At 36.0% G+C, this 24844-nt stretch overlaps 1 protein-coding gene across 27 annotated transcripts in view; it reads left to right on the forward strand.

Annotated features, from left to right (window-relative positions):
* DLG2 (discs large MAGUK scaffold protein 2) overlaps positions 1 to 24844 on the forward strand; it is a 1894072-nt gene that overhangs the window by 1255539 nt on the left and 613689 nt on the right. For all 27 annotated transcript variants that reach the window (XM_088791538.1, XM_088791536.1, XM_074335659.2 and 24 more), the window contains one exon: positions 15632 to 15682. In XM_088791538.1, the coding sequence (XP_088647664.1) occupies positions 15632 to 15682 (51 nt within the window). The remainder of the gene's footprint in view (positions 1 to 15631; positions 15683 to 24844) is intronic.

A 24844-nucleotide genomic window follows, 5' to 3' on the forward strand; every position in this document is an offset into this window, starting at 1 on the left:
GAACCTCTAGTGAATTTTTCATTTTAGTTATTATACTTTTCAACTCCAGAATTTTCATGGGAAAATTTTGTTTTATAATTGCTACTTCTTTATTGATAGTGTCGATCTGATAAGTCATTGTGGTCATAGTCTCATTTTATTTATTTATTTATTTTATAATTAACTTTTTTTTTTTTTTCCACTTTTATTTATGTTAAGTGTGTTTTTCCAGGACCCATCAGCTCCAAGTCAAGTAGTTGCTTCAACCTAGTTGTGGAGGGCGCAGCTCACACTGGCCCATGTGGGGATGGAACCAGAAACCTTGTTAAAAGCATGGCTCTCTAACCAACTGAGCTAACCGGGCGCCCCTCCTTTATTTTTTTAAGCATCGTTTCTTTAGTTCTTTGCACATATTTATAGCTGCTTTGAAATTTTTGTCCGCTAATTTCAACATTTGGGATGCCTCAGAAATAGCTTTTATTTATTGCTAATTTTTTTTTTTTTTTTTTTTTATCTATGGGTCATGCTTTTCTTTCTTTATATGTCTCATTTCATTTTTTGAAAACAAGCCAATATGAGATAATATGTTATAGCAAATATTGATTCTGATTTTGCTCCCTTCTCTCCTCTCCCTCACATCATTATTTCTTTTGTTTGTTTGTGCATTTAGTCACATATCTGGGCTAGATCTGTAGAGTGGGTCTTCCCTGCAGCATGTCCCTGCTGATGTTTCTTTTGAGTTTCCTTTTTTTTCTTTCCTCTTTGAATTCTAGCTTCCTAAGGCTGCCTCCCAATCAGCATAGTTTATTGGTGAGTCAGTGTTTGTTCAGGGTTGTATTTAAACACCTTGAGCAGTAAGGCTTCTGTCCTTTGCCAGTGGATTTGTGTGTGGATTGAGAAATGTGCTCAAATCCAAGCAGTTTACAAATATGCCTGAGATTTTATTTTCTAATAGGGCTTATCATCAGCTCCTCTCCATATGTGCAAACGCTCACATTCAGCCTGAGATGTGTAGATGTGGTAGGGCTTTCTCCAGTCTCTACTGAGTGTATGAATGACCTTTCACATGCACTCAGTCTTTCAATCTGGCAAGAATATTCTGGAGCTATGGAGCCTGCCATGACTCATTCCACATATTTCCCTGTTAAATTTCTAGCTACTCCGGACAGTCTGTAGCTTTCATCAACCAGTATTGCTACCTTAGGCTAATGCAATGTTTGTTTTCCCTGAAGTTTAACACTGATATTGCTGTTGTTTTCAACATCCCTGAGCATGAGGCTTTCTTACATGGTGCTCCAAATAAATCTGGCCCCTATGGCAGCAAAGCTGCTGGTTTGTATAGCTTTTTCTGCCCTGATAAAACCATTGCACCCACAGAATTTGGGAGAGGGGATGTGTAAGAGCAGCCTCAGGCTAGTATACCATGGATTCCCACTGTTGTCAGCTGAGTTTCTTGAATCAATATTTTTCAACTTGCTATATGCCTTTATTCAGTTTCTAGAGTTCAGAAGTGGTTATTTTTGGCAATTCTGCCCATGATTAAAGTTGTTCTTTGGAGAGAGGATTTGATGATCTCCTTACTCTACAATTCTACAATAATAAGGAATATAATAATAATAATAATAACACCAACACTTAACCATGTGTCAGTCTACTGTTCCACGTGTTTTCATTTATACTAATTCATTCAATCTTCACAACCCTATGAGATTATGGATCCTATTTTACAGATGAGGAAACTGATCAGATACCTCACAGCTAGTAACTGGCCATGTCAAACACAGGCAGTGTGGCTCTAAACTATGTGCTCTTGAGCACTGTGCTATACTTCTTACTTAATTTAAAACTCTTAACAACCTTTATGAAGTAAGTATAAATAGTATCTTATTTTACTGAGGAGGAACTGAGGCTATGTAACTTCTCTAAAGTCACAAAGCTAGTAGGTGGCCAGTGTAGGATTAGCAGCCATGTCCACTGAATCTAAGGCCTGAAGCTGGTAGCCAACACATTATACAGTCAGGGCGAAGGTCCACACAGGTACTCTGTGAGCGCAGAGAAATGGCAGTAGCACAGCCTGGCCTGTGTCCGTGGGAATGCACGCACAAGTGTATGTATGAATGGGTATATGGAGGAGGTCTAAGGAAAGACAGGCAGGGTTTATGGAGGCATTAGATACCCTGAAGGAGAGAAGAATCAGGTTTTTAGGAAGGATAAATAAGAATTACATAGGGAAAACATGGCAAGCAAGGACATCCTGGCAAGGGTCATTAGGAAAAGGGCTAGTTTGGTAAAAGTATGATTTTAATTCCCTTCCATTTCTTCCCCCAGCCCTATCACCTGCCTTTGATTCTTGGCACTTTCCACCCAAGAATTACTTTTGTATGTTTAACTAATATATATGTTTTACTGTGTTTAAGGTGTTCACGGAATTTATTTAATTTAATGCAATTGAGGATTTGTGTTGGTACACTTTTGAGTCTTTTTATTGCAAGAGGATATTAAAACACACACACACACACACACACACACAAACACATACACGCCAGCAGTAGCAGTGAGCTATGGGTAACCGTGCACTCTTTGGAGCTTATATTATCAGCAACCCCGTTGGCACTGTGGCAGAACACTTAAAAGCCACGATGAGGGCTACCCAAACAACTGTCCAGAGACAGAAGATTTGGTGTATCCATTTTGCAGCCCAGAGCTTCCTACAGTGACTAGCTGTTGTCATGGCCACAACTTCAGTATGCATAACCCCTTCTGAACTTCAGGATGCAGTCTGAGAAGCACTGATGTGGATGTGGAAATTTGAGTTTTCAAATTGTTCTTTAAAACATATATTGTGTATACCTTTTTGTCACTATAGGCTTTTATTTGCTCTAAGTTAATTGACTCTAACAGTAGAAAATTGGGTAACGCAAGTCCTCTATAGGAATCGTGAGCAAAGCTTTAAATATATATATATATATATATATATATATATATATATATATATATATATATGTACATATATACATATATATGTATATATATGTGTGTATATATATACATATATATACATATATACATGTGTATATATATATGTGTATATATGCTGATTTTTATACAATTTCCTACAAACAATAGCCCCAGCTATCACCCCCCCATCACACATTAGTGCATGCGCACACACACTAGTTTCTCTTTAGAAAGGTTGAATAGGCAGAATTTAAATATGTCAATGGCAGCACTAAGGAAAAACTTTAAAATAATTGTAGTTTATATTTTTAAGCGTTCCCCCAGGTGCTAAACACAGTGAGATAAGTACAATTACTATCCATTTTGCAAATAAGGACCCCAAGGCTCAGACGGATTAAGTAACTCACCCAAAGTTCTATAACTAGAGAATAGGGGAATCACGTTATGAACCCTGGCAGTCTGACTCCAGAATCTCAGCTCCTCACCACAGTGCTAATTGTTTTTTACTATCAGGTTGAATCGTGTGGAATTGTCATTTTGTAAGTCAAGAGTGGTTAAACATCAGCAATTTCATATGATTCAATGGGATTATCTCTCACTTTTAGAGGGTAACCTACATGCACAGCCTAATGTAGATGAAGCAGCTCTAGATTGAGTCCAGATTCTCTAGATTCACGTCAAAACATCTAGCTGAGCAATTTTGAACAAACCATTTACAATCTTTGTGCTATTTATTCATCCATAAAATTGAGATAATATTAATAGTAATATCTACCCACATAGGATGGTTATAAAGATCAAATGTAATAATCAATGTGAAACTAGTATGCAAATTATTAGTACTGTTGTTAGCATAATCTGAAAAAAGTTACATATAAACGACTTGAAACCTTACAATCTCAGCTGGTGTGGTGAGGAGGTGGGTGTGGGGGGAGAGAAACAGCATTAATACACAGCTCACTGTCATGGTCCTAAGGTACTTTGAGAAAGATGAAATACAATAAAGGAGCAAGATGCTTTTCCTTAGCATCTGATCCAGAAAGATCGATGTGATCATTTTTTGTAACAAGCAGCCCAAAGCATTTTTCTAGACTCACAGAACTTAAAAAACTTCTTTATGTGTTCTTGTTGAAAGAGCAGATGAATTACCAGGGCAATGGGTTTCCACAGCTCTGTTTTCAAAGTTGTCAAGATGGTGACCTACTTTTAAAATCAGATGAAAAGAGATTATAGGAGTTAGCAAAGAAGGTGGGGATAAGCACTCAATAAATATTTGTTGATTGATGGATTGATCTTGAAGGCTGCTGAAAGGGTGGCACGTATGCAGATGAAAAGAGAGCAAACTTATTTTTAGCAAGGTTCAAGATAAAATGATCAGAGAGAAATTAAAGCAGTGCACTCCTTTGGAAACTGATAATGGTAAGACTTTTGAGTACAAAGGGATTGTAAAGATTTATAGCAAATAAGAATGCATTAACATAAGTTCCAATTGATTATTTCCTCAATAACTATTTTTGAAATGGTTACTATGGCCAAGTTCTTATGCTAGGTGCCACAATAGAAAAAAACAAATAAAAGCTAGTACCTCATCTGAGCAGGAGGACAGTATCTCAGGAAAGAGAAGGTGCAGTGTAAGGAGCTGGACCCTGAGGAAGAACATAGTAACATTCTCTTTATTAAGAGAATGACTGTGCTATTTATAATCAGCAAGAAAGATGCGTGTCTTAACACTAGACATCCCTTGATTAAAACACTAGGTACTCCATGCCTTCTGCAGGCCTTACAGACACTCATTCTTTAATTTTGTTCAGTAAATTTGTATTGAGCACCTACTTCCCACCACTAAGTAATGAGAAGGATGGACAAGACAGTCCTAGTTTCATGTTGTTTATGGCTGTGTAAACTTGGAGAACTTGTTTAACTTAGAAACTTGGCTTTCTCCATAGTAAATTACCATTAAAATCTCTAGCTCTCAAAATTATTGTAATTATTAGATCAATTTATGGTAGTGCCTGTCATGTAGTCGATTCTTAACCAAAAGCAGAATCAGCATTATTAGAAGTAATCATTGTTAGTAACATGTGGGGGGGATCATAGAGAATGGAGTGATGCTTTTCAAGGGATTGCAAGAGAAAGCTTTTTGATTTTATGGAAGTGACAGCCTTTGGCTGACAGGAATGGAAGCTTCTCACATCCCCAGACAGAATCTAGCTCCATGAGGGCAGGGGCTTGGTTTTGTTTACTACTGTATCCCTAGGACCCAACGTACGCGTAGTACCTGGGAAGTTGTAGGCCTTCCAAATAGTTTTCTAAATTAGTTAGGGTTTCAGTAAGCATAGATTAAATAAAGATGTTTAGGGTGGCATATATGAATTAATAAAGATAACCAAAGAGAGGAGGGTCTTCATATGAGTTCAGCATGATTACGTGACTAGAAATGTTTTAGAATATAAGAAATGGGGTCTGTAGCTAGAAAGCTAGGATGAGGAGAGCTGGTGGGTGGTCTGGAATGTTACTGAAGGATAAAGAAAAATTATTTAATGCTACTTGAACAGCAAAAGTACATGATGAAAACATTGCTTTTTAGGAAGATAAATCTCAAAAATATTTTTAAAAGACTGATATTGAAAAAAATCCTAGAAATATTTTCAAGAAATTATGTCAGTTGTCTTAAGAAAGTCAGAATAAGGATTTTAAATAAGTGGTTGAATGTTGATAACAAACGTAAAGGATGTAAATGAAAAATAGCATTCCCTTCACAGACATAACAGAGTGGACTGGCGGAAATGATGGTTATAATTAAGCATGATTAGTTCTGTTTTAGACTTATTGAGACTGGGGTGATAGTAGGGCATTTATTTATAAAATAAAAGTTGAATGAGATGAAAATTCAGGTAAAGTTTGTTTAACGATAAGGGGCAGACCTTGGTGAATACTCATATCTGGCAAGAGGGAAAAAAAGGGGCATCAATGCTGTGGACACAGCAGTAGAGAAGAAGCAATAGAGATATTGACCATGTGACAGAGGAAATGGAAGTTTCAAGTGGTAGTCACTCCAGAGTGTCAAAGACTGCTTGAAAGCCAGGGAGAATCAAGGTAAAAATCATTGTATTCCATTGTAGAAAAGTCTTTGTTGACTCTTAAGATCTCAGCTTTTGTATGGTGGTGGAACACAAACAAGATTGCAGGGGTTAGAAGAGAGAAGACGAGGATGCAGAAATGGATGACACTGATATTCTGCCTAATACTGTAGTTGTATTACACCCAAATGAAAGAAAATACCCTCGGCTATCTGCTTACGTCGTCATATTTGTGAAATCTCATCTTACAGTTCATCACTCACTTAGTTTTTGTTTCTCTGAACCTTTTGGCCATGTAATTTGAGTTCTTGATTCTATTGGACACTTCGCTTATAATTGAATAGGTAAGTGGTTTGTATATGGGAGTGGTGAGGTAACGCAGGGGGCTAGATAGGAAAAACAGACCTGGTGTATGATACCTTCACTATTAATGGATTGCATTCTTAACCCCATTTTCCAGTCTCAGAGAACATGTTCAAACTTATGGAATATTTAAACCCAAAGAAGAAAACAGCCTGCCTCAGTTTGGAGCAAGTAAAAACAATAAAATCACCTGTTATTACACCATCCGGCACATGGTGCAAAGCAAGGGAGCAAAGCTGGGCAGAAATATACCATTTCCCAATCAGAGGCAAACCCAGTTCACAACTTAAGTTATTTTCAGTTCAGAACTTAAAGTTATTTTCCCTTCATTACAGAAACCTTTAATCAAGACAACTTTGTATATATAAAATGACTCTTTCTATACATGTAAGAACCCTAACCTATTTTCTTTGATTTCTCTTGACAGAAATAGAAAACAAAAATTAAAAAAATCACAGTTTTACATGTAAAAAGCTACTTAATTAAAAAGTGCTATGTTTCTTAATTAAATGAAAAAAAAGCACACATAGTAATTATTGCCTATGATCACTTTTCTAGACCCAGTGTTCTGGTATCGTAGTCTTGATAACAGAAGCAGAGAAAACAACAAAACTGAAAGAAAATTGTTTAAGAATGGAACAGATTATAGGATACTGATTTTTTTCTCTAGTTCGTGGGAGCTATGATTTAGCAGTTCACTGAACTCAGAAGTTTATTTAATTAAGATTAGAAGTTGTAACTTGAAATCAGTGCTTATTTATATAACACTTTTAGTTAAATAATAGTAATAGTGCTCTTACAAATATTAGAATCTTAACTGAGAATATCAATAATTATCATATTTGTGAGCGTTTGTTAAAAGTAAGCAATACTATTATTAGCTTCTTATAAAACTGCATATTTTTAAACCAATCTCATTATAACTGAATAGCATTCATCAAAAAACCACATGCCTACATTAGATATAAACAGGTGCTTTACAAAGCTTAAACAGAAAAGCTTTTGCTTACTTTGAGTGTTAAAATGAACAATATTGACAGTCAAATGTGTATAATACGTTTAAAAAAAAAAGAATTCTAACAACTTCTTAGTGACAGAACTGGTACTGGAATTCAGACCTCTTAGATTCCAGAATCTAAGCTTTTCATTTCTGTGTGATAATTCCTCTTAACATGCAAAGAGAGCACAATTTTAGGCAGTGGAGATAGTCTAGGAGAAGGGACATTAAAGAAAGTGATGCACAGCTTAGCCGCGTGCTGCGAACTTCCAGACTTTGTAGCATGATGCTCTCATTCTGATTATAGCTGCCATGCTGGTAGGTTGACTTTTAACTTTTTCAGAACTTGATTGTTTTTCATTCATTCAGTAGAGACATTTAAAGTTAAAGGTGATAAAAGGATGGAGATAATGAACATCAGCCTTTTCCAGGGGTTCTTTGTTTTGACTTACAATAAAGCAAAACTCCCTTACCTCTTTTTCTTTTTCAAAAAAGAAAAAAAACTACCTTTTATGTCTCCCAGAAGCCTTGAGCTCTTTGGGGAGTAGAAATGGGGAAAGTTCTGCTGGCGATGTCCTTGAGTGGAGACAGAGTGAGTGATGCTGCCCTTTAGTTTCCTCCCTGATGGAGAAGCTTATAGATTGAAAAGAAAGGGTATGGCAGACATACATGGAGTTTAGAGAGCTAGCAGTTGGTAGGCTTATGGGCTGTTGATTGAGATCTTTGGAATCGAGATTAATAGAAAAATCCATAATGAAATGTGGGCAGGTGTACCTGTTAAACTGAGAGACAAAGTAATTACAAGTTAAACAGTAGATGGAAAGAAAAACCCTGATACTAGAAAAGTCAGAGCTGGGCAGGATCTCAGAAATCATGTGTCTGCCTGAGAAAATCGAAGCACCAAACCATGCCTAGCACCTGAAACCACTGAATCAAGACTGTGATACAGGGGTGGTCGGGTGGTTCAGTTGGTTAGAGCGTGAGCTCTGAACAACAGGGTTGCCGGTTCGATTCCCACATGGCCCAGATAGCTGTGCCCTCCACAGCTAGATTGAAGGACAATGACTTGGAGCTGATGGGCCCTGGAGAAACACACTATTGTCCAATAAAATTTTTTTAAAAAGAAGGCTGTAATATATGTCTTCTGACTCTAAGGCCAGTGGTTTCTCCAGCCAAGGACTCTGAAGAAGTAGTTAATGCTGCCCCCTATGCCTTGGTAAGCCCGTCTCTTTTCCACCCATTCTGTGAATACCTGCCCATGAACACAGTTCATGCCACCTCCCCTATGAAGCCTTTTCTTACTTCCTCCAGGTATAATCATCTGTCCCATCCTCTGTGTCACTCTGCAGCTGCTATAGTCTACGGGAACCTACCACAGGGCCCACATTACTTTGTTGCAAGTTTTCATTTGTCTCTCTCTGCTAGACTAAGTATTTGAGGGCACGAGCTATATCTCACTTATCTTTGTAGTTCCAGGGCTTATCCTCCTACCTAACATGTCATAGGTGCTCAATAAATGTTAGATTAATGTTTTAATGCATTATTTAAATTAGAAATTACCAATGCATGCATGTAAAAAATGTCCTGAGATAGAGGGATTAATTCAAGTCACGTTTCCTAGGGAAAGACAGCAAGGGGGAAGGCTGCCTATACTTACTTGAAGTTGGAAAATAATTTAAAGATGATTCAATGTTTGGAGTTCTCAGGTGACTTGGTTCTAAGCCTTCTTCTGGAGACTTACTATGGAGGAAGCTTGGTGCCAGAAGCTACAGTGGTGCAAAAATGAGTATGATTTTTCTGCACTCATGAGATGGTAATATAAGGAATACAATGAGAGCAGCCTGAGGGAAGTAAGTGTTGATAGCAGAGGGACATAATGGTCAACATTGGACAAGAGAATGTTAAATAGAAAATGCAAGAGTGAGTGGACAGAAGATTGGGAGAAAGTCCAATTGAGGTAATATTTTGAGTGAAGGCCACACTGACCTGATTTAGGAGAGAAAACTAAGATGATTCCTTTCTACAAGGCAGTACATTGTTGATAGGTTCAGAAAAGAAGCGTTTGGGTTAAAAAAGGCTTTTAGTAGATTGTGTAGAAGAAAGCAAGTCTGTTTGCTTAGTAAGTGATATATTATTGAAGAAATTAGCAAACATCCGATATCTGATCAAATAAATCTTGTGGACCTTGCAGAGTGGTAATCCAGAACTCATTAAAATTTATCTCACTATTGAAGACCTACTATGTGCCAAGCAGCTAATATGTGTAATCTAATTTATTCCTCCCAACAATTTCATGAAGAGAATTGTGTAGCATTATAGCTAAAATTTCTTTATCATTTAAGATGTGTGCTGTTTCACATAAATTATGTAATTTGACCGTCACAATGAGATATGAGGGAAGTATTTGTGAGTACCATTCTACACATGAGACAATTAAGGCAATTAAGGATTTGAGAGATTAAGAATATTGCCCACATTCATACATCTCATAAATATTGGGACTAGGACTCACATCTGTTTTTTTGGGTGTGCCTGTTTTTTGTTTTTTGTTTTCACTCTGGAACTCATGTAATTATCTACTGAGCATTGAGTGGCACACAGCAGATTCAGTGTAAGGATAGCTTAAAACATCATGACATATATGTCGTAAAAGTTCTTCCAAAAGGAGAGAAGGATAAATACTGATATTGGAAATATACTAAGTAAGAGGAATGCAAACAAGTGTGTGGTGTGTGTGTGTGTGTGTGTGTGTGTGTGTGTGTGTGTGTGTGTTTATGTGTGTGTGTAGTTGCTGGAGCATCGGAGGAAGGTTGTGACTGTGCAGTAAGGGATCCTGAAAAGAGCTGATCTTGGAGGTAAGTGTATCAAAGCTCGGAATGCCAAAAGGCCTGGGCCCTACAATCCCATTAGCAAGCAGAGTCTTCTTTGAGAGCATCAGACTACCCATCCCACAAATCTCATTTGTTGATTCATCATTTTTTTAAATTTCCTCATTCACGTAGTCGCTGTGCATCTGAGTGCTAGACAGCGTGTTACGTGCTGTGGCCACAGATGAGGCAGGGTAATAATATCAGTCCTGTCTTGTTCTGAGAGTGGCAAGAGGCCATGGAAATCAGGTCACTTAGTCTCCATGATCATCACATTCTTCCCAAAGTCCAACAGCAATTTTATAGAATATTAAAAGCATAACATTCACAGTGTGTCTGGTATTTTTGCCATAAGCATCTTTGCCATAAACATATCTGCAGCAATCATTTGTGCCACAAATATTTTTGCCAAATAACTAATTGGCTATAAAACAATTCTGCTGTAAAAATATATGCAACTTACTAAAAATAAGTTGTAACTTAATATATATATGTATATGTATGTATATGTACATACATATATATTAAGTTACAACTTATTTTTAGTAAGTTGCATATATATATATGAAACAAAAGAGGGATATTAAAAAGGACTTTTCTAGTCATTATAATGAAACATGAAAACATGAATAACAAAATTAAAAACTTCATTTAAAATGTGTGTAGATTCATGGCAAAACTGCTCAAATAACTGATTTCATTTTGTGAGTTGTACCTAAGCACTTGTTCTGGTCTATGGGAAATGTGGATTCAACTAAATCTGCACCCTCAAAGAGGGCCCTCAAGCCTCTTTCTTCTCCCAAGGTAATGTGTTTCAAAATAAGAAACCAACTCTTAAGACAAATTATCGTCATCCAGAAGACATGCTAACTATTTAAAAATCACCACTGCCATGCCTACTCATCACTCTACAGACCATTGGAAGAGCTAGCTAAGGTTTATATATGACATAAAAGTGGGAGTAGCTGTAAGAATTTCCTCAACGGAGAAATGACACCAAACTGACAGCTAGCTTAAATACGTAAAACCTGCTGAACTTGGTTGATTGATTCCTCAATGGAAAAATAAAACCGAACAAGCAAACAAAAAAAAACCCTAAACTGTTAATGAGTTCTTTTATCTTTTTTGTGGCAAAGTTGCCTTTATGGCCAGTTAATTATGCCTTGAAAATGTTTGCCGCAAAGATGTTTGCAGCCAAGATTCCGTGGAATAAGTACCTAGAACAGATTCAGAGATAAGTTGTGTTTATTATATCATAATTACTTATAATAAAGGGCAAAAGTTGTATATCATTTATCATATACTATACTACTAAGGAATTAACTCTATATACAGCAGGGCCCCAAATTATGTCGTTTTTTTCGACATCATTTCATTACAATGTTGACAAGATGCAATAAGAATTTAACTCTGGTTTATATCAATTACCTTATGGTAAAATCTGTTTCATTATATGTCATTTCACTTAAAGTTGCAGAACTTATCACAGATGTTAAGTGAGGACTTATTGTATTTAACAAATAGTAAATAGGTCTGTATGATCTTACATGCGGTGTCAGTGGGACTCTAGTCCGCCTCTCTGTTTTGTATATTGGATATCAACTTCTAGGAAGCCTTAATATGTTTGTGTTTTGTGCCTGTTTGAGGTCTGTATGTTTCTTGAGAATAGATATCATATCTTAAAATGTTTATTTCCTTAGTAGCTGTCATACCATGTGGCACATCATGTGTGCCCAGTAATTGTTCATTGGGTGGAATTGTGTTTAGTCTTAAGAAGCTCTAATATTTCTGTTTCAACACATATATTTCTATATGTGATATGGGGCTGTATAAAACTTCATTCGTTGCAGATTTTGACACACTGGTCGCTTTAATAAAGTTACAAATGTAGCAAAGAATGGAAAAAATAGAGAAATCATTACTTAAGATTCCAATTAAAGAGTACTAAAACATGGAATAGTTCACATGTATTATTCATGAAAATCCTCTTTTTCAGGAAATAAAAATAGATCTCAAAATCAAATTATATCTTAATTTAGGCAGGTGATTACTATAGCACTGAAGGGGGGGGAAAAGGCAGTGAAATTGACTAAAGGCTGTCAGAGAAGAAAAAAAAAACCATGTAAAGCATTCAAAGTTTATGAAATTAAAACTATAAACACCAAATTTGAATGCGAGTGGGTCACTCTCTTGTTTTAACTTCCCTGTGTTGCCAGGAAGGCTTCATGCCTAGAACAGTACAGGACAATATGTAGCATTAATTTGATTTTCTGGCCACCGTAGAAACCTACCAGCTGTCACCACAGAACCATTAGCTTAAAAAAAAAATCATGTATTTGAAGAAAAACAGACTTTTCAAAACTGGGAAATTCCGTCTACTTTATTGACCCTCCATGTCTACAAAACTGCCAGTCCTCTCACTTCTAGTGGTAAGTTCGAGGGAAGACTGTAAATGATGGTCAGGGCAGAGCTGGAATAACAGGAACCTTAGCCATGCCGCTGTCCAGACCCCAAACTATTAGGAACATTAAACATTGCTTGGGTGTTTCAATACCACAGGAAACATTACTGGTCAAGAGCAACAGAAACTGTATTTAGCAGTACTCTTTTTTAGGAAGAGAGCTTTGCGAATTGAAAAGCATATATTGATAAACTGATGGAGGCTAGAGTGAGACCACCACGCAAGTTCAGACAATAAATCGTCTGTAAAACCCCCAGAAGATGATGAAGGGTTTTTTTGTTTTGTTTTGTTTTGCTTTATTTATTTATTTATTTTGTCTTGTTTTGTTGAGAATACACAAATTTATGTCTAGGAGGGAATTAGTGTTCATACTTCTTGGCTCTTTACCACTTGATAAGTAGCCGCTCCTCTAAATAAATGTGGAAAGACATTTAAAGAATATTATATTGGTATACTCATTTGAAAAGTCACTAAATTTGTATGAATGTCTTCAATGGGGGTATTCTTAGTTCTTCTTTCTATCTTCTCCTTCCCGCCAAGGTCTTTGCCAAGGAAGGTTGTAGAATATCTTTTCTTAGGGGTCCTTAGTCAGAACATAGATGATGCTCTCCTCCTGATGAAAGAATAGACACTAGGACCTCTTAACTGTCTTTCCTGAACTCCCACACTGGCTCTTGGGATACTATGTATTAAATGCTTCTCAATTAAAAGGTTGCAATATCGCCTCACCTAAACTAAAAACCTTTCACTCCTTTATAATTTCACTCAAACCTGCTGTAGTCATGGGATGCTTTCTTTTAAAAGCAAGGTTACATCGGACCCCAGATGACTTTGTCCTTTCTTATGAAGATACCCTAGATACTTTGGAATTAGGCAAATGGCGTTACTTTCTTGGGTTGAAAAGTAAATACCTATAAAGTCAATATAAGCCTGCAATAGTTCATCTAGCTGACCAAGAAACCTTCAAATACCAATTAACATATGTACACATAATGCTTCTAGAATCTAAAAGTCAGCACATATGATCATAGAAAAGTTAACCAAAGATTTTGGTAGGCTACCATTAGGCAATATATGCCAATAAAATATATATTGCCTTTTAAGCACTTCCTAACAGAATTTCTTTCACCCTGAGATTTTAGATTTTATTATCAGAGGCTTGTTTTCTTCTCTTTGAAGTTGTTTTGGTTTTGTTTTTGGTTTTTTGTTTTGTTTTTTTCTCCCCAGTTTGCCACTCTTTAATAATGTGAAGAGCTTCTCTCTAGAGAAGCTCTGAAGCAAAGAAATGCTTCACAGAGCCATACCGAGAATTAAAACATCACATTAATTCAATCTTCTCTTTCTGTTCTCCCTCTTTCAACTAAAGAATGTTGTAAAAATAATTAACATGGAAGCACACACATACAGGGAATTTTAGTTTGGGTTTGTACTTTTTCATGTGAAGAATGAAAGCCTCCATAAAGCTGCTAAAGCTTTCTAACATCAACTCCGCTTCTATGACTCATTAAGTGGCTGAAGCCCAGAAAATCAAATTTGGTTTAGGGTTATTTGATAATGTAGTAACACAGTCAAATGTGATTCACCAATTAGCTCATTTAATTAGAAAATCAAAAACATGCTTCAAGTGGACCCACATAAGTAACATCTATTGTCAGCCTTTGTATTTGCTGATTCTAGTTGCAATTACACCTTCAGTTAATGTGACTACCTCCCAACTCCTTATGGAAGAGAATTCATAAATATCTGTGTTAATAAGTCAGCTAAATAAATAATGTACTTATTTCAGCCAGTCATTCATTCACTCCTTTTCTATTTATTTTTATTTTTTTTCCTTCATCAGTTCTTTCTTACCAGACTCTATGGTTGGCTTTCTGATCCTTGCCTATATAGAACGCTCAATCTGCAAAAACTATATTTAAATTCTTCTAAAGAAGGGAAAACCAACTGACGTTAGAATCCTACAAAAATTATTGCTTTGTAGTTAAAAATTAGTCTTTCTAGATGATTCCTAAATGCTAATGATATTGCCAGGACACATGTACGAAAAAAGAAACAACCAATTCCAGAACATTTTTGCTCAGAAGTTTTGCCTGGCTGAGAAGGACTCTGTGATAGATGCAAGTGGGAATTGAATATTTGTTAGATTATTTTAAAGCAACTCTTTGTATATTCTGTATGCACATCTGTGGAAACCATGACATTGGCTTGGCTATATTTAAAATGTATTTCTCTCTGTAAGTCCAAATCAATTCAGGGCTGGTTGGATGGTTAAAACAGTATCTCACTAAGAATTTCAAACATGTCCTACTTTGCTCTTCTGTCATTGCTACTGAATTACATGGGCATGGTTACATGGTCCGGGGCTTCCTAATAAACATAACAAGAGAATGATAGGGATGAATTACCTGAGCTTGAGCCAATAAAGAAAAAAACTTTCTTATATGACATGGTTATTCTTAATGATACTTTACAGCAAAAAATAACATGTGGTTGTGCTGCCCTTACCACTGATTTTTAAGGTGATATTTTAGTGTTTAGTCATGGAAATTTTTAAACAGATTAGGAAAGTATTTCCCTTGTAACTATAACATTGTTTCTAGGTGGTGTATTCTTTGTAAACTCACAATGCATATTTTGCATTGTTCTCTCTCCCCAAAACATTACAAAATACTAAGGGATGCAATAGGCTTTGATTTTTTTTTTTTTTTTTTTTTTTTTTTTGGTTGTTTTGGTAGAGTCTCATTCATGTATTTTAGAATAGCTTGGGTTATATTTTATTTACATAAAAACATACCATCACAAACATCAAGTAAGTGTGATTTATCCATAGCCAGAATGAAACTTAACCCCCAAATGTTATGAAAAATGAAGTTGTCTCTACCTCAAGATGTATTTAATCGTTCTCTTTCTTCTTTTCTATTTACAGGTCAATGGAACAGAAATTGAATATGAGTTTGAAGAAATTACTTTGGAGAGGGTAAGAAAACTCCAATAATCCAAATCCCAATCTTGCCTTCTTTGTTCTGCACCTAATGGGTTGTCTTGTGAAATCACTCAGTTGTGTATTATACCCTGGAAGTTTCAAAAAGGACTCACAATGAGAATATTAATGAAATGCTTGTTTTGGACGGGATGAAGACAAGCAGACCAAATAACCAGAATGTTCAGTATGTAGATTGCATTGCCAGGATTTGGAGAAATGAATGGGAAAGACAGAAATGTTCAGTGAGCTAGTGCAGTACTTTTTTCCTATTTTTTTCATTATTGATGTTTTGCCATACATTTTTAGATACATCACAAAATATTTTCATTTATATGATATTAGTACTATCTTCATAACAACCATTTTCATAGATTTTTTAATTTACAAAAACAAGTGATAGATTCTAAAACCACCCCTACAGAGAAAAGTACAGGATCCCTGCAGAGCTCTGCAAATATGCTGCTGAAGCCTTGGCAAAGCTTTGAAAAATAAGGGAAATTCTGCGCGACACAACCCTAATATATAGTTTACAAAACAGTAAGAGAAAGGTCAAAGACTACCTGGGAAAAAAAATGACCAAAGACACTAACACGGCATTCATTAAAAAAGAAAAGGCTGATAACATACAAAAACCTGTTAAACCTTATTAACAAACAAAGAAAACAATGCTTCTAAACACTTTTTATCTACCCAACTGGCAAAAAAATTAAAAGGAAGGTTAACATTCACTGTCATTGAAAGGGTTTGGATATTGGTGTAATCGTAAAAAAATAATTTAGAAGATTGTAGCAAAAGCCTTAAAATCAACACTCTTTTGGACCAGAAATTGTATTTATTGAAATATACAATTCACAAAGAATATTCATATTGGTCTCAATTATAATAGTAAAGATTAAAAGAGACAAATGTTTAATAATACATTATTATATGCGTGTGTCTATATAACAGAAAATTGTATTAAATTCTAATGTAGTAGTATTTTAAAAATATTTAATTATAAGGATAGAAGTGTAAGTAGACTATAATTAAATGAAAAATCAAGTTTTTAAAATGGTATTTAATATATAATCCAATAAACATAAACAAAGGTATACATGCATAATATACATTCGTAAATATATACATAAAGCCTAGGAGGAAATACATCAAAATGTTAAAAGTGGTTAACTCTTGTTAAGGATTTTGGGGTGATTTTTAGTTTCATACTGTTATTTATATTTATTACCTAAATCTTCCATAACAAACATATATTGAATTTATAATGAGAAATAAAAATATAAGTATTTTTCCTAAGCTATCACTCAAATATGAATTCACACTCTAGACATACACTTAAAATTTATATTTTCTTTTAAGTTTGCTGATAATTCACTTTCCTAAGTCAGGGACTTTATCATTCTCAGCCTAATTTTTATAGAATATGAGTGATTTTAAAAGGAAATTTACATTAAAAGGTAAGTGTTTGACAGATGGGTACTTTAAAACATCCATTATGAACCCTGATAAATTTTTAATGGCATGCTTAATGGAGAAAAGTGAAGCTTATGGAAAATTAGTCCAAATGAGAGAAAAGAACACATTTTTCCTTCTAAATCACTAATCTTCTGTCCAGAACTGGCTATATAATTTGTGGGGTGCAGTACAAAATAAAAATGTGATGCCCTCGTTTAAAAAATAGTAAGAATTAAAAGATGGAACCAGCAGTGCATTAAACCAAAGTGGGCCTTCTACGTGCCGGGCCCTGTTTAACTGCACAGATCTCCAACTTGTGAGGCCAACCCTTCTCTCGTCTTATACTCCATATACATAAACATCTTGAATATAGTGCCATTTAGTTACCCTGGTTTTATAGGTCAAGATATAGTTAGAAGTTAATGTTGTTGAAAGGTACAACATTCAGTAGGAATCTGACAATTGTGGGTTCGAGTCTGGGTCTGACACTTAACTTGCTTTATTTTCTAGCAGATCATCTCACCTCCCTCACTTCCTGACCTAGGGTTTCCAGTCCTGCTCTCAACCTTGTCATGGCTACTCATTGCACCCATCCCCCAAATCTCTGCGTTAAACATCATCTTCTCTGAACACTACCTCTTCTCTGTCCTGATCATTTATTCTAGTACCCCAGCCCAAAAAGTCTTCAACCCAGTTGGGACCTTGAATCACTGATTTCATAATTTCCCTCTAGCTGTCACCCTTCTTATGCACTCCATTCCCTTCCAACGTAGCACATTTTCTAATTCTCCCTCTCATATACTCAACATTTTTTCTCCTCTTTTTTTGCATTCATCCAACAAAACCTCGTCTCTGGTTAAATTAGCACCTTCCTACTTCATGCCAGCACCTGGGCAACTGAACATGCTAGAGAAGCACTCACTCATCTCACTTAAAAATGATAACTATTGATTTCAAATGAAACCTCAAAACATCTTAGCAATTCTTATACATTTCTTTAGAAAAATCACTTTCTAATTCTCTGGCACAACGATTCCGCATCTTATTTGTTCTCCTAAAATCTCTCACACTATGCCCACCCCCATCCTCACTGTCAGCTGTTGACCTCTTTTCATATGTCCTAGAGAAATGCTAAGCACTTAAAAGAAAACCACCTTATTTTTCGACCACCAGGTCTGCTAGTGTGTTCCCCATTACAACGAAGGAATTTTCCTTGCTCATTTCCAAGGTCAGCTCTTCACTCCTGACCTGGGCTCTGTAACCTCTTGTCCATTTAAGGACATTGCCTGCATTTTTCTGCTCCCTCCTGCACTATCAATTTCTCTGTCACTTTTTCCTGAATAAATTTAATGCAGATATGATATCATGTCTCTCATCTTAAAAAACAAACAAAGTCCCTTGTCCCAGTGTTCGCCTCCTATTACTGCTTTATTATTCAATTTTGCTTTACTGGGAATCTAGGAAAATTATCTATTTTCATTAACTCCACTTTATTACCTCATTTTCTTATTTTAACTTATTTCATGTTTTTATCCCTGCAATAGTCCTAAAATCATCCCTCTGAAAATCACTATTGGTTCCATTTTGTTAAACCCGAGTATCAGTTCCCAGTTCCAACTGACTTCTCAGCAGCATTGGATGCAACAGTCATTGCCTCCTTCCTCAAAGATGTAAATTTCTTGGCTTCCAGAACAAAACACTTTCCTGTTTATTCATCACCTCATTTATGTTCTTTCTCAGTCTCCTTGCTAGCTTCACCTCTAAATGCTGAAGCACTCTTGAAACCCAATGCACAGACCTCAGTCTCTCCTCATTCTCTGGGTGATCTCATCCAGACCCATGGCTATAGATGCCAACTACCAACTGATGATTCCAAAATCTGAAGTCATGACCTCTGCCTGCACTCTAAATGTGGACAGCTAATTGTCCAGTTGGCAACTCTAGTATGGTCCTAATGGAATTTATGATGTCCCTGCACTCCCTACCCTCAGGGTCAAAGCTACTTCTGTCCTAATATGACTCATCTTAACTAATTGGTTGTATTTTTTTTCGTATTGTTCAGGCCCAAAAAAATCCACCCAGAATTCTTGCTTAATTATTCCTTTTGTCTTGACATCCAGAGCAAATCCTAATAAAATTATTTTTCAAAATCAATCACATCTTTCCACCTGGGCTACCTTTGGTCCAAACCAATATCATCCCGTGCCTGGACTACTGTAATAACTTCCACTTTTGCCAACTTTTCTTTCTCCTCCAAGTAGCCAGAGTGATCTTTTAAATATTATAAACCAGATCACTTTTATTCTTAAAACCCTCTAAAGGTGACAATTACACTCATTGTCATCACCTCCAAGGCCTTCTACAATCTGACCCCTGCTCTTCTCTCTCCAACATTATGTCCTCACAACCAACTCCTTGAATATTTCACTCTAGCCATGCTGAATTTCTCATCATTCCTAAAACAAACAAACAAACAAATAAAACAAAACAAAACAAACACAAACTTTCCCACCTCTAGGCCTTTATGTATGTTATTTTATCTTCTTGGAAAAATCTCCCTTCAGAACTTTACACAACTTGGGCTTTTCATTATTTAAATATCTACTCAAGTGTCTTCTCAGAAAAATCTCCTCTGTGCACCCCATTTAAATTAGTACTACAATCTCCATCACACTATTTTTTTCCTTTCCACAGCTTTATCTTTTAATTGCACTTACCAATATCTGAAATGCATGTTTTCTATGTATTTGTTTGTTTATTTATTTAATGTTTACTATGTTAACATCCCCCCTAAATATATGCTATATTTGAATATATAGTCACTTCTGTACCCAATCTGCCTCACATAGTCTGGAATGTGGTATATGTGCAGAGAATATTTGGCAAGAAATGGATTATGCCTGGGTTCTTCCACGGCAAGGACAGTGAAGTAGAGACACATTGCCTGCTTTTAAATCCTGATTCTACCACTTTCTGGTTGAGTTAGTTTGATCTGAAGACTGAACTTTCTGTGCCTCAGTTTCCACATGTGAAAATGAGGCTAAAGTATTTGTAATTAACTCCTAGGGCCCTTGTGATGATTAAATGAGTTATTACAAAGATTTAGAACAGCATGCATAGCTGTTATTGTTAACATTTCCTTAGCGTTAACATGGTAGTTCTCACAAGTGTTGTCAGAATCACTGAGGAAGCTTATTAAAAGAATAGCTTCCCAGTCTCAATGAACAATTTACATTAATCGAGGAAGAACTTCTTTTATACCAGCTTTTCTTCCTCTTCTTCTTTTTTTTGTTTTTTTTGTTACTTTGTTAGATATCAGATATCCAATGATGAGGAACTTACAGTCTTTGCTGTATACATTTATAGCTTACACATTTTCTACATTTATTCTCTGTAACATTTAATTTAATAATTGATCACACTTAGTAACATCCCTATGAGGTGGATATTGCTAAGTCCCTTTTATATATTAGGACACTGAGATGCAGAATTAAAATCACTTGTCATGAGTGATGATGTTAGTGAGAGATGGAGCTCGGATTAAACCCCATGCCCAGCAGACACTAAAACCTAAGCTCATTGCCATTGAGTTAGATTATCCTCAAGATTAAGCTCAAGTGTCACTTCCTTCACGAAGCTTTTCTTGACTTCCCCTTTTGGGCAAGGTATCCCTTACTAAATTAACACAAGTTGAGAACTTCTTACATTAAAGGATGAATAAAATCTTTTTCAATAACCTGTGAATTTCCCTGATGGACGGAATTTTGTTATAGTATTCTTTATATTACCGTGATAACATAAAAAGAATCTGAAGATAATGTGAGGACACGTTGATGACTTGACTTGTCTTCAGCAGCAATGTTCAATGCATTGGCCTCTTGCACAGTGAATGCCACACCTTACATGGTGAATGCCACAAATGTCTTATGTACCTTTGTGTCGAGCACTTACTGAACAAAGACACTTGTTTCATAGCATTTTACAGCCTGACAAAGGAGTACATAGGCAGAAACCATGAAGAAGAGCAGAGTGCTGAGGATACCTGGCCCAGAATGGGGTGCTTCCCTGAAGCACTCTACCTGAGCTGGCTTATGAAAGACGAGAGGAAGCTAGCCATGGAAAAGGCAGTGGAAGAAGGTGGCCTCTCAGACAGGGAACAGCAGGTGCAAATGCTCAAGGGCCCATGGAAAAGTAATATGTTCAAGGAACTGCATGTCGTCAGAATGACTGCTCTTCACGTCATGAGTAGGACTCAGAGAGACCAGCCTGGAGAGATGGAGAAGGCTGAGAACGTAGATTCCTTAGATAACATATGGAAGGGTTTCAATGTTATCAAGACGGCCCTGGAGAGACTTTGAAGAATTTTAAGCAGAAAAGTGACATAATCATATTTGTGTTCCAAAAAGATTACTTTGACTGCAATAATTTGGTATACATTCCATAGGAATCAGGAGATGACGCTGGTATGCCATGTAAGACATACAATTAATTGCTAAATTCTGCCAGAAGTGATGGAGGAGAAGATGATTCAAAATATGTTTAAAATGTTAGAAGAACAGATTCTAATGTTTTTGTAGGATGGGAAAGTGCCAGAGAGAGCAGAAAATGTCAAAGGTGCCTAGACTAATAATCCAACAAATTCCTTAACACAATCTGGGCCTCTCAGCGATGGACACCTGTGGTATTTCAAGCCTTTCTGACACCCTGGGCTCTTATGATATTAACAAAGATAGCTGCATATACAAAGTCTGAGTGATTTTTCTATTATCCATGTATGAAGTTAATAAGTTGTGTACCCCCAATATGATTTATCTCAAGAGAAACTAGTTGATTCGGCATGGATAATAGATTAATCATGCATCCATAATCCTGACCAACATGCATAACTACAATGTAGCAGAGAGATATTGAAGTGACTCTCTTATTATCTACCGACTCCTCCAACCCCTGCACCCAGCCTCCAAAAAAGAAAGAACATTTGGAGTGCTTTCCTGACAGCCGCAGAATGTATGGCCATGTGATACTATTTGAATGTTTTCTGTCTGACAAGTCAGAGATATTCTTTTGTAATTAAAAAAAAAAAATCAAATATCTGAGGCATCTTCCTAAATGCAAATCATTGACTTTTGTTACTTATTGTTTAACCCGTGCTAAAACAAACAGATTTATACTGTGGTAGAGAAAAATGACTGATTGATTGTACCTTGCAAATTCCTATAGGTGAACCAAGGTTGGGGTATAAAGTGGGTAACATGGGAATTTTGAAAACAGTATTTGGGAATTGCCATGTTAAAAGGGACCCATTAAAGCTGTCTACTAACTATCCAGATTTATCCAGATTTATCCAGGAATCGAATTAATTAGAATGTCATTGGCTGTCTGAATCACTTAGGCCAAATTTTTTCTCTCACATTACTGACTTTTCATAAAGATGAAACTTCCTAAATTCAAATAGAATTAAGGGTCTATTACTTCAAATAATGTAGAGGCTTTGGGTTTCTAAATTCCTGAGTTTTTCCTGCCTTTTTAGCCATTTTCAATTAATAGTAACAAGAATAAAAAGGCAGAGTTCCAATAATATTTGGTGCGGTTTCAGTTTTTATACAGTAAGCTGTAGCACAATCTTATTCTAGTTTAGTTGAATAATTTTAATTATGATTAATTTTAATTATGGATAGGATTCTTAATTCTATATTTGATGTATGTCCAATTATTAGTGTGCATTTTAGCTATGTTTGAAATATATGCATGTGTATGTATATATATAAGTACATATATACTATCCAAACATAAGTTTATATTTAGACACAAACACAAACTATTTTTTTAATATATATGTATTTTGATCAAAGTTTTATTGGCTTGGTGGAAGGTATTGCAAAATTTATGAAACAGAAATAGGTTTATATAGTGGAAAGAACAGTCTTTGAATTCAGACAGATCTTATTTTGAATCCAGGATTACTCACTTCCTGTGTGACCTTGAGCAAATTACTTAACCTATTAAAACGTCAGTCTTTTTTCAGTAATGAATGGAATACTAATATCTATGATATAGCATTGTTGTAAAATAAAAATAATTTATGTCAAATGCCTAAAAGAGATAGTAGAACATCGTAGATGCTCAATATTATTTGTTATTACAAAACACACAGAAACACACTCACACACACACACACACACACACACACACACACACACTTATCCAGGCCTCATTTTTTTTGTTTTTTAAGATGCCACTGTTGGTGCAACTTCAGACCATGATTGTAAGGCTAGGTCAAGTGGCAAATGCATCTGCTTGTGTGTGTGTGTGTGTATTTGTAGTAAATGATAAGCTTATTAAGTGATCTCCACAATGCATGCATACCCAATTGATGTATTTTTTAAGCATGTTTAGTATATCAGTGGAATCTGCCCTTGAGTTTGGAGCCATAGCTTCCTCTAGAATAACCCAATGCTATTTGTAGGTCTATATTTAGTTCTTTGTTAGCTCATAATAATGTAGTTCCAGGCTAGACAAGCAGTTAGAGTGTTTTGTTTTCAATAGCTTTAGGCTATGATATTTGCTTTGGATACTCTGATACCTCCTTGAAATATTTTATTCTAATGATCTCCCACTTCCAGTTGCTCTATATCATATAGCAAGCAGCAATTGTTTTGTCTGTGCATTAAAACTGGCAGGAAGAATATCCTCCTTCTTATGGGGAGCTTCTCTCCCCATTCCAACCATGTGGTGCTAGGGAAAACTGCCAGTCATAGCACCTATGGTCTCACAGTTGACTAGTCTAGCGTTACTCTTGGGAATTACCTGGTGAGCTAGTAAAAAACTCTACTCTGATACTGAGGTCTGCCCTATACCAAGGGAATCAGAATCTCAGGGGGTAAAGCATGGAGAATCTTTATTTTTAAATTTTTTCTTAGTGATTTGATGCTCCGTTCACAGGCTGACACATGAGCCAAACTGAGCTAATCATAATGTTCCTATGAGAGAGCCAGAGAAAGAAGATAAGAGAGAAAAAAAACTGGAATCATCCATTTCCTATGTTATGGCTGTCCTAAAGACCCAGCCAGATACCACTCTCTATCCAATGGCTTCATGAGCCTTCCCTGAATTTCTTCCTAGCCAGACCAGTTCAAATCAAATATCGTAATTTGTCTGCAAGCAGACTTACACAAATGTATCTTGATGTTGCATTTAACGGTGCTGAGGTTGTTAAGTAAGTCATGTCCTAGGATCATACTGCCATAGACTGTTCTCAGAATAAATGTTGTCTTGCTTCAATTTTCTAACTTCCTAAATTCTAATCATGTTTCTCACCACCAAGGTAACGCCATAAAGCAAAGCTCTCCAGTAGAATAATGTTGGCAGGTTGCAGTAAACCTTAATACCCCAAAACTTACACATACCATCTCCCTTAGAGTATCCCATTACTGTGTTCCAACTCCCAGAAATAAAAGACCAATAAAATAAAAAGAGTGGCAGATATAGAGAATGGCTAGTGACAGGTCTATGAATTTAGGTCTCTACTGTCTAGAAACCTATCTGATTTGGGAATCAACAATCTTTGCACATGTGGAAAATGCTTTGCAGTGTTAACCATTGGACTCAGATGTCAGGAAAAAAATCGACGGTTAGAAATATAGTTTGCAGACATTTAGGGGGTCATTAATCTAACTTTTCTTTAGTTGTAAGCATCGAAGTCTC

The sequence above is a fragment of the Rhinolophus sinicus genome, chromosome 14, assembly GCF_057876585.1.
Source record: "Rhinolophus sinicus isolate RSI-liver-muscle chromosome 14, RSI-T2T, whole genome shotgun sequence".
Taxonomy (NCBI): Eukaryota; Metazoa; Chordata; class Mammalia; order Chiroptera; family Rhinolophidae; genus Rhinolophus; species Rhinolophus sinicus.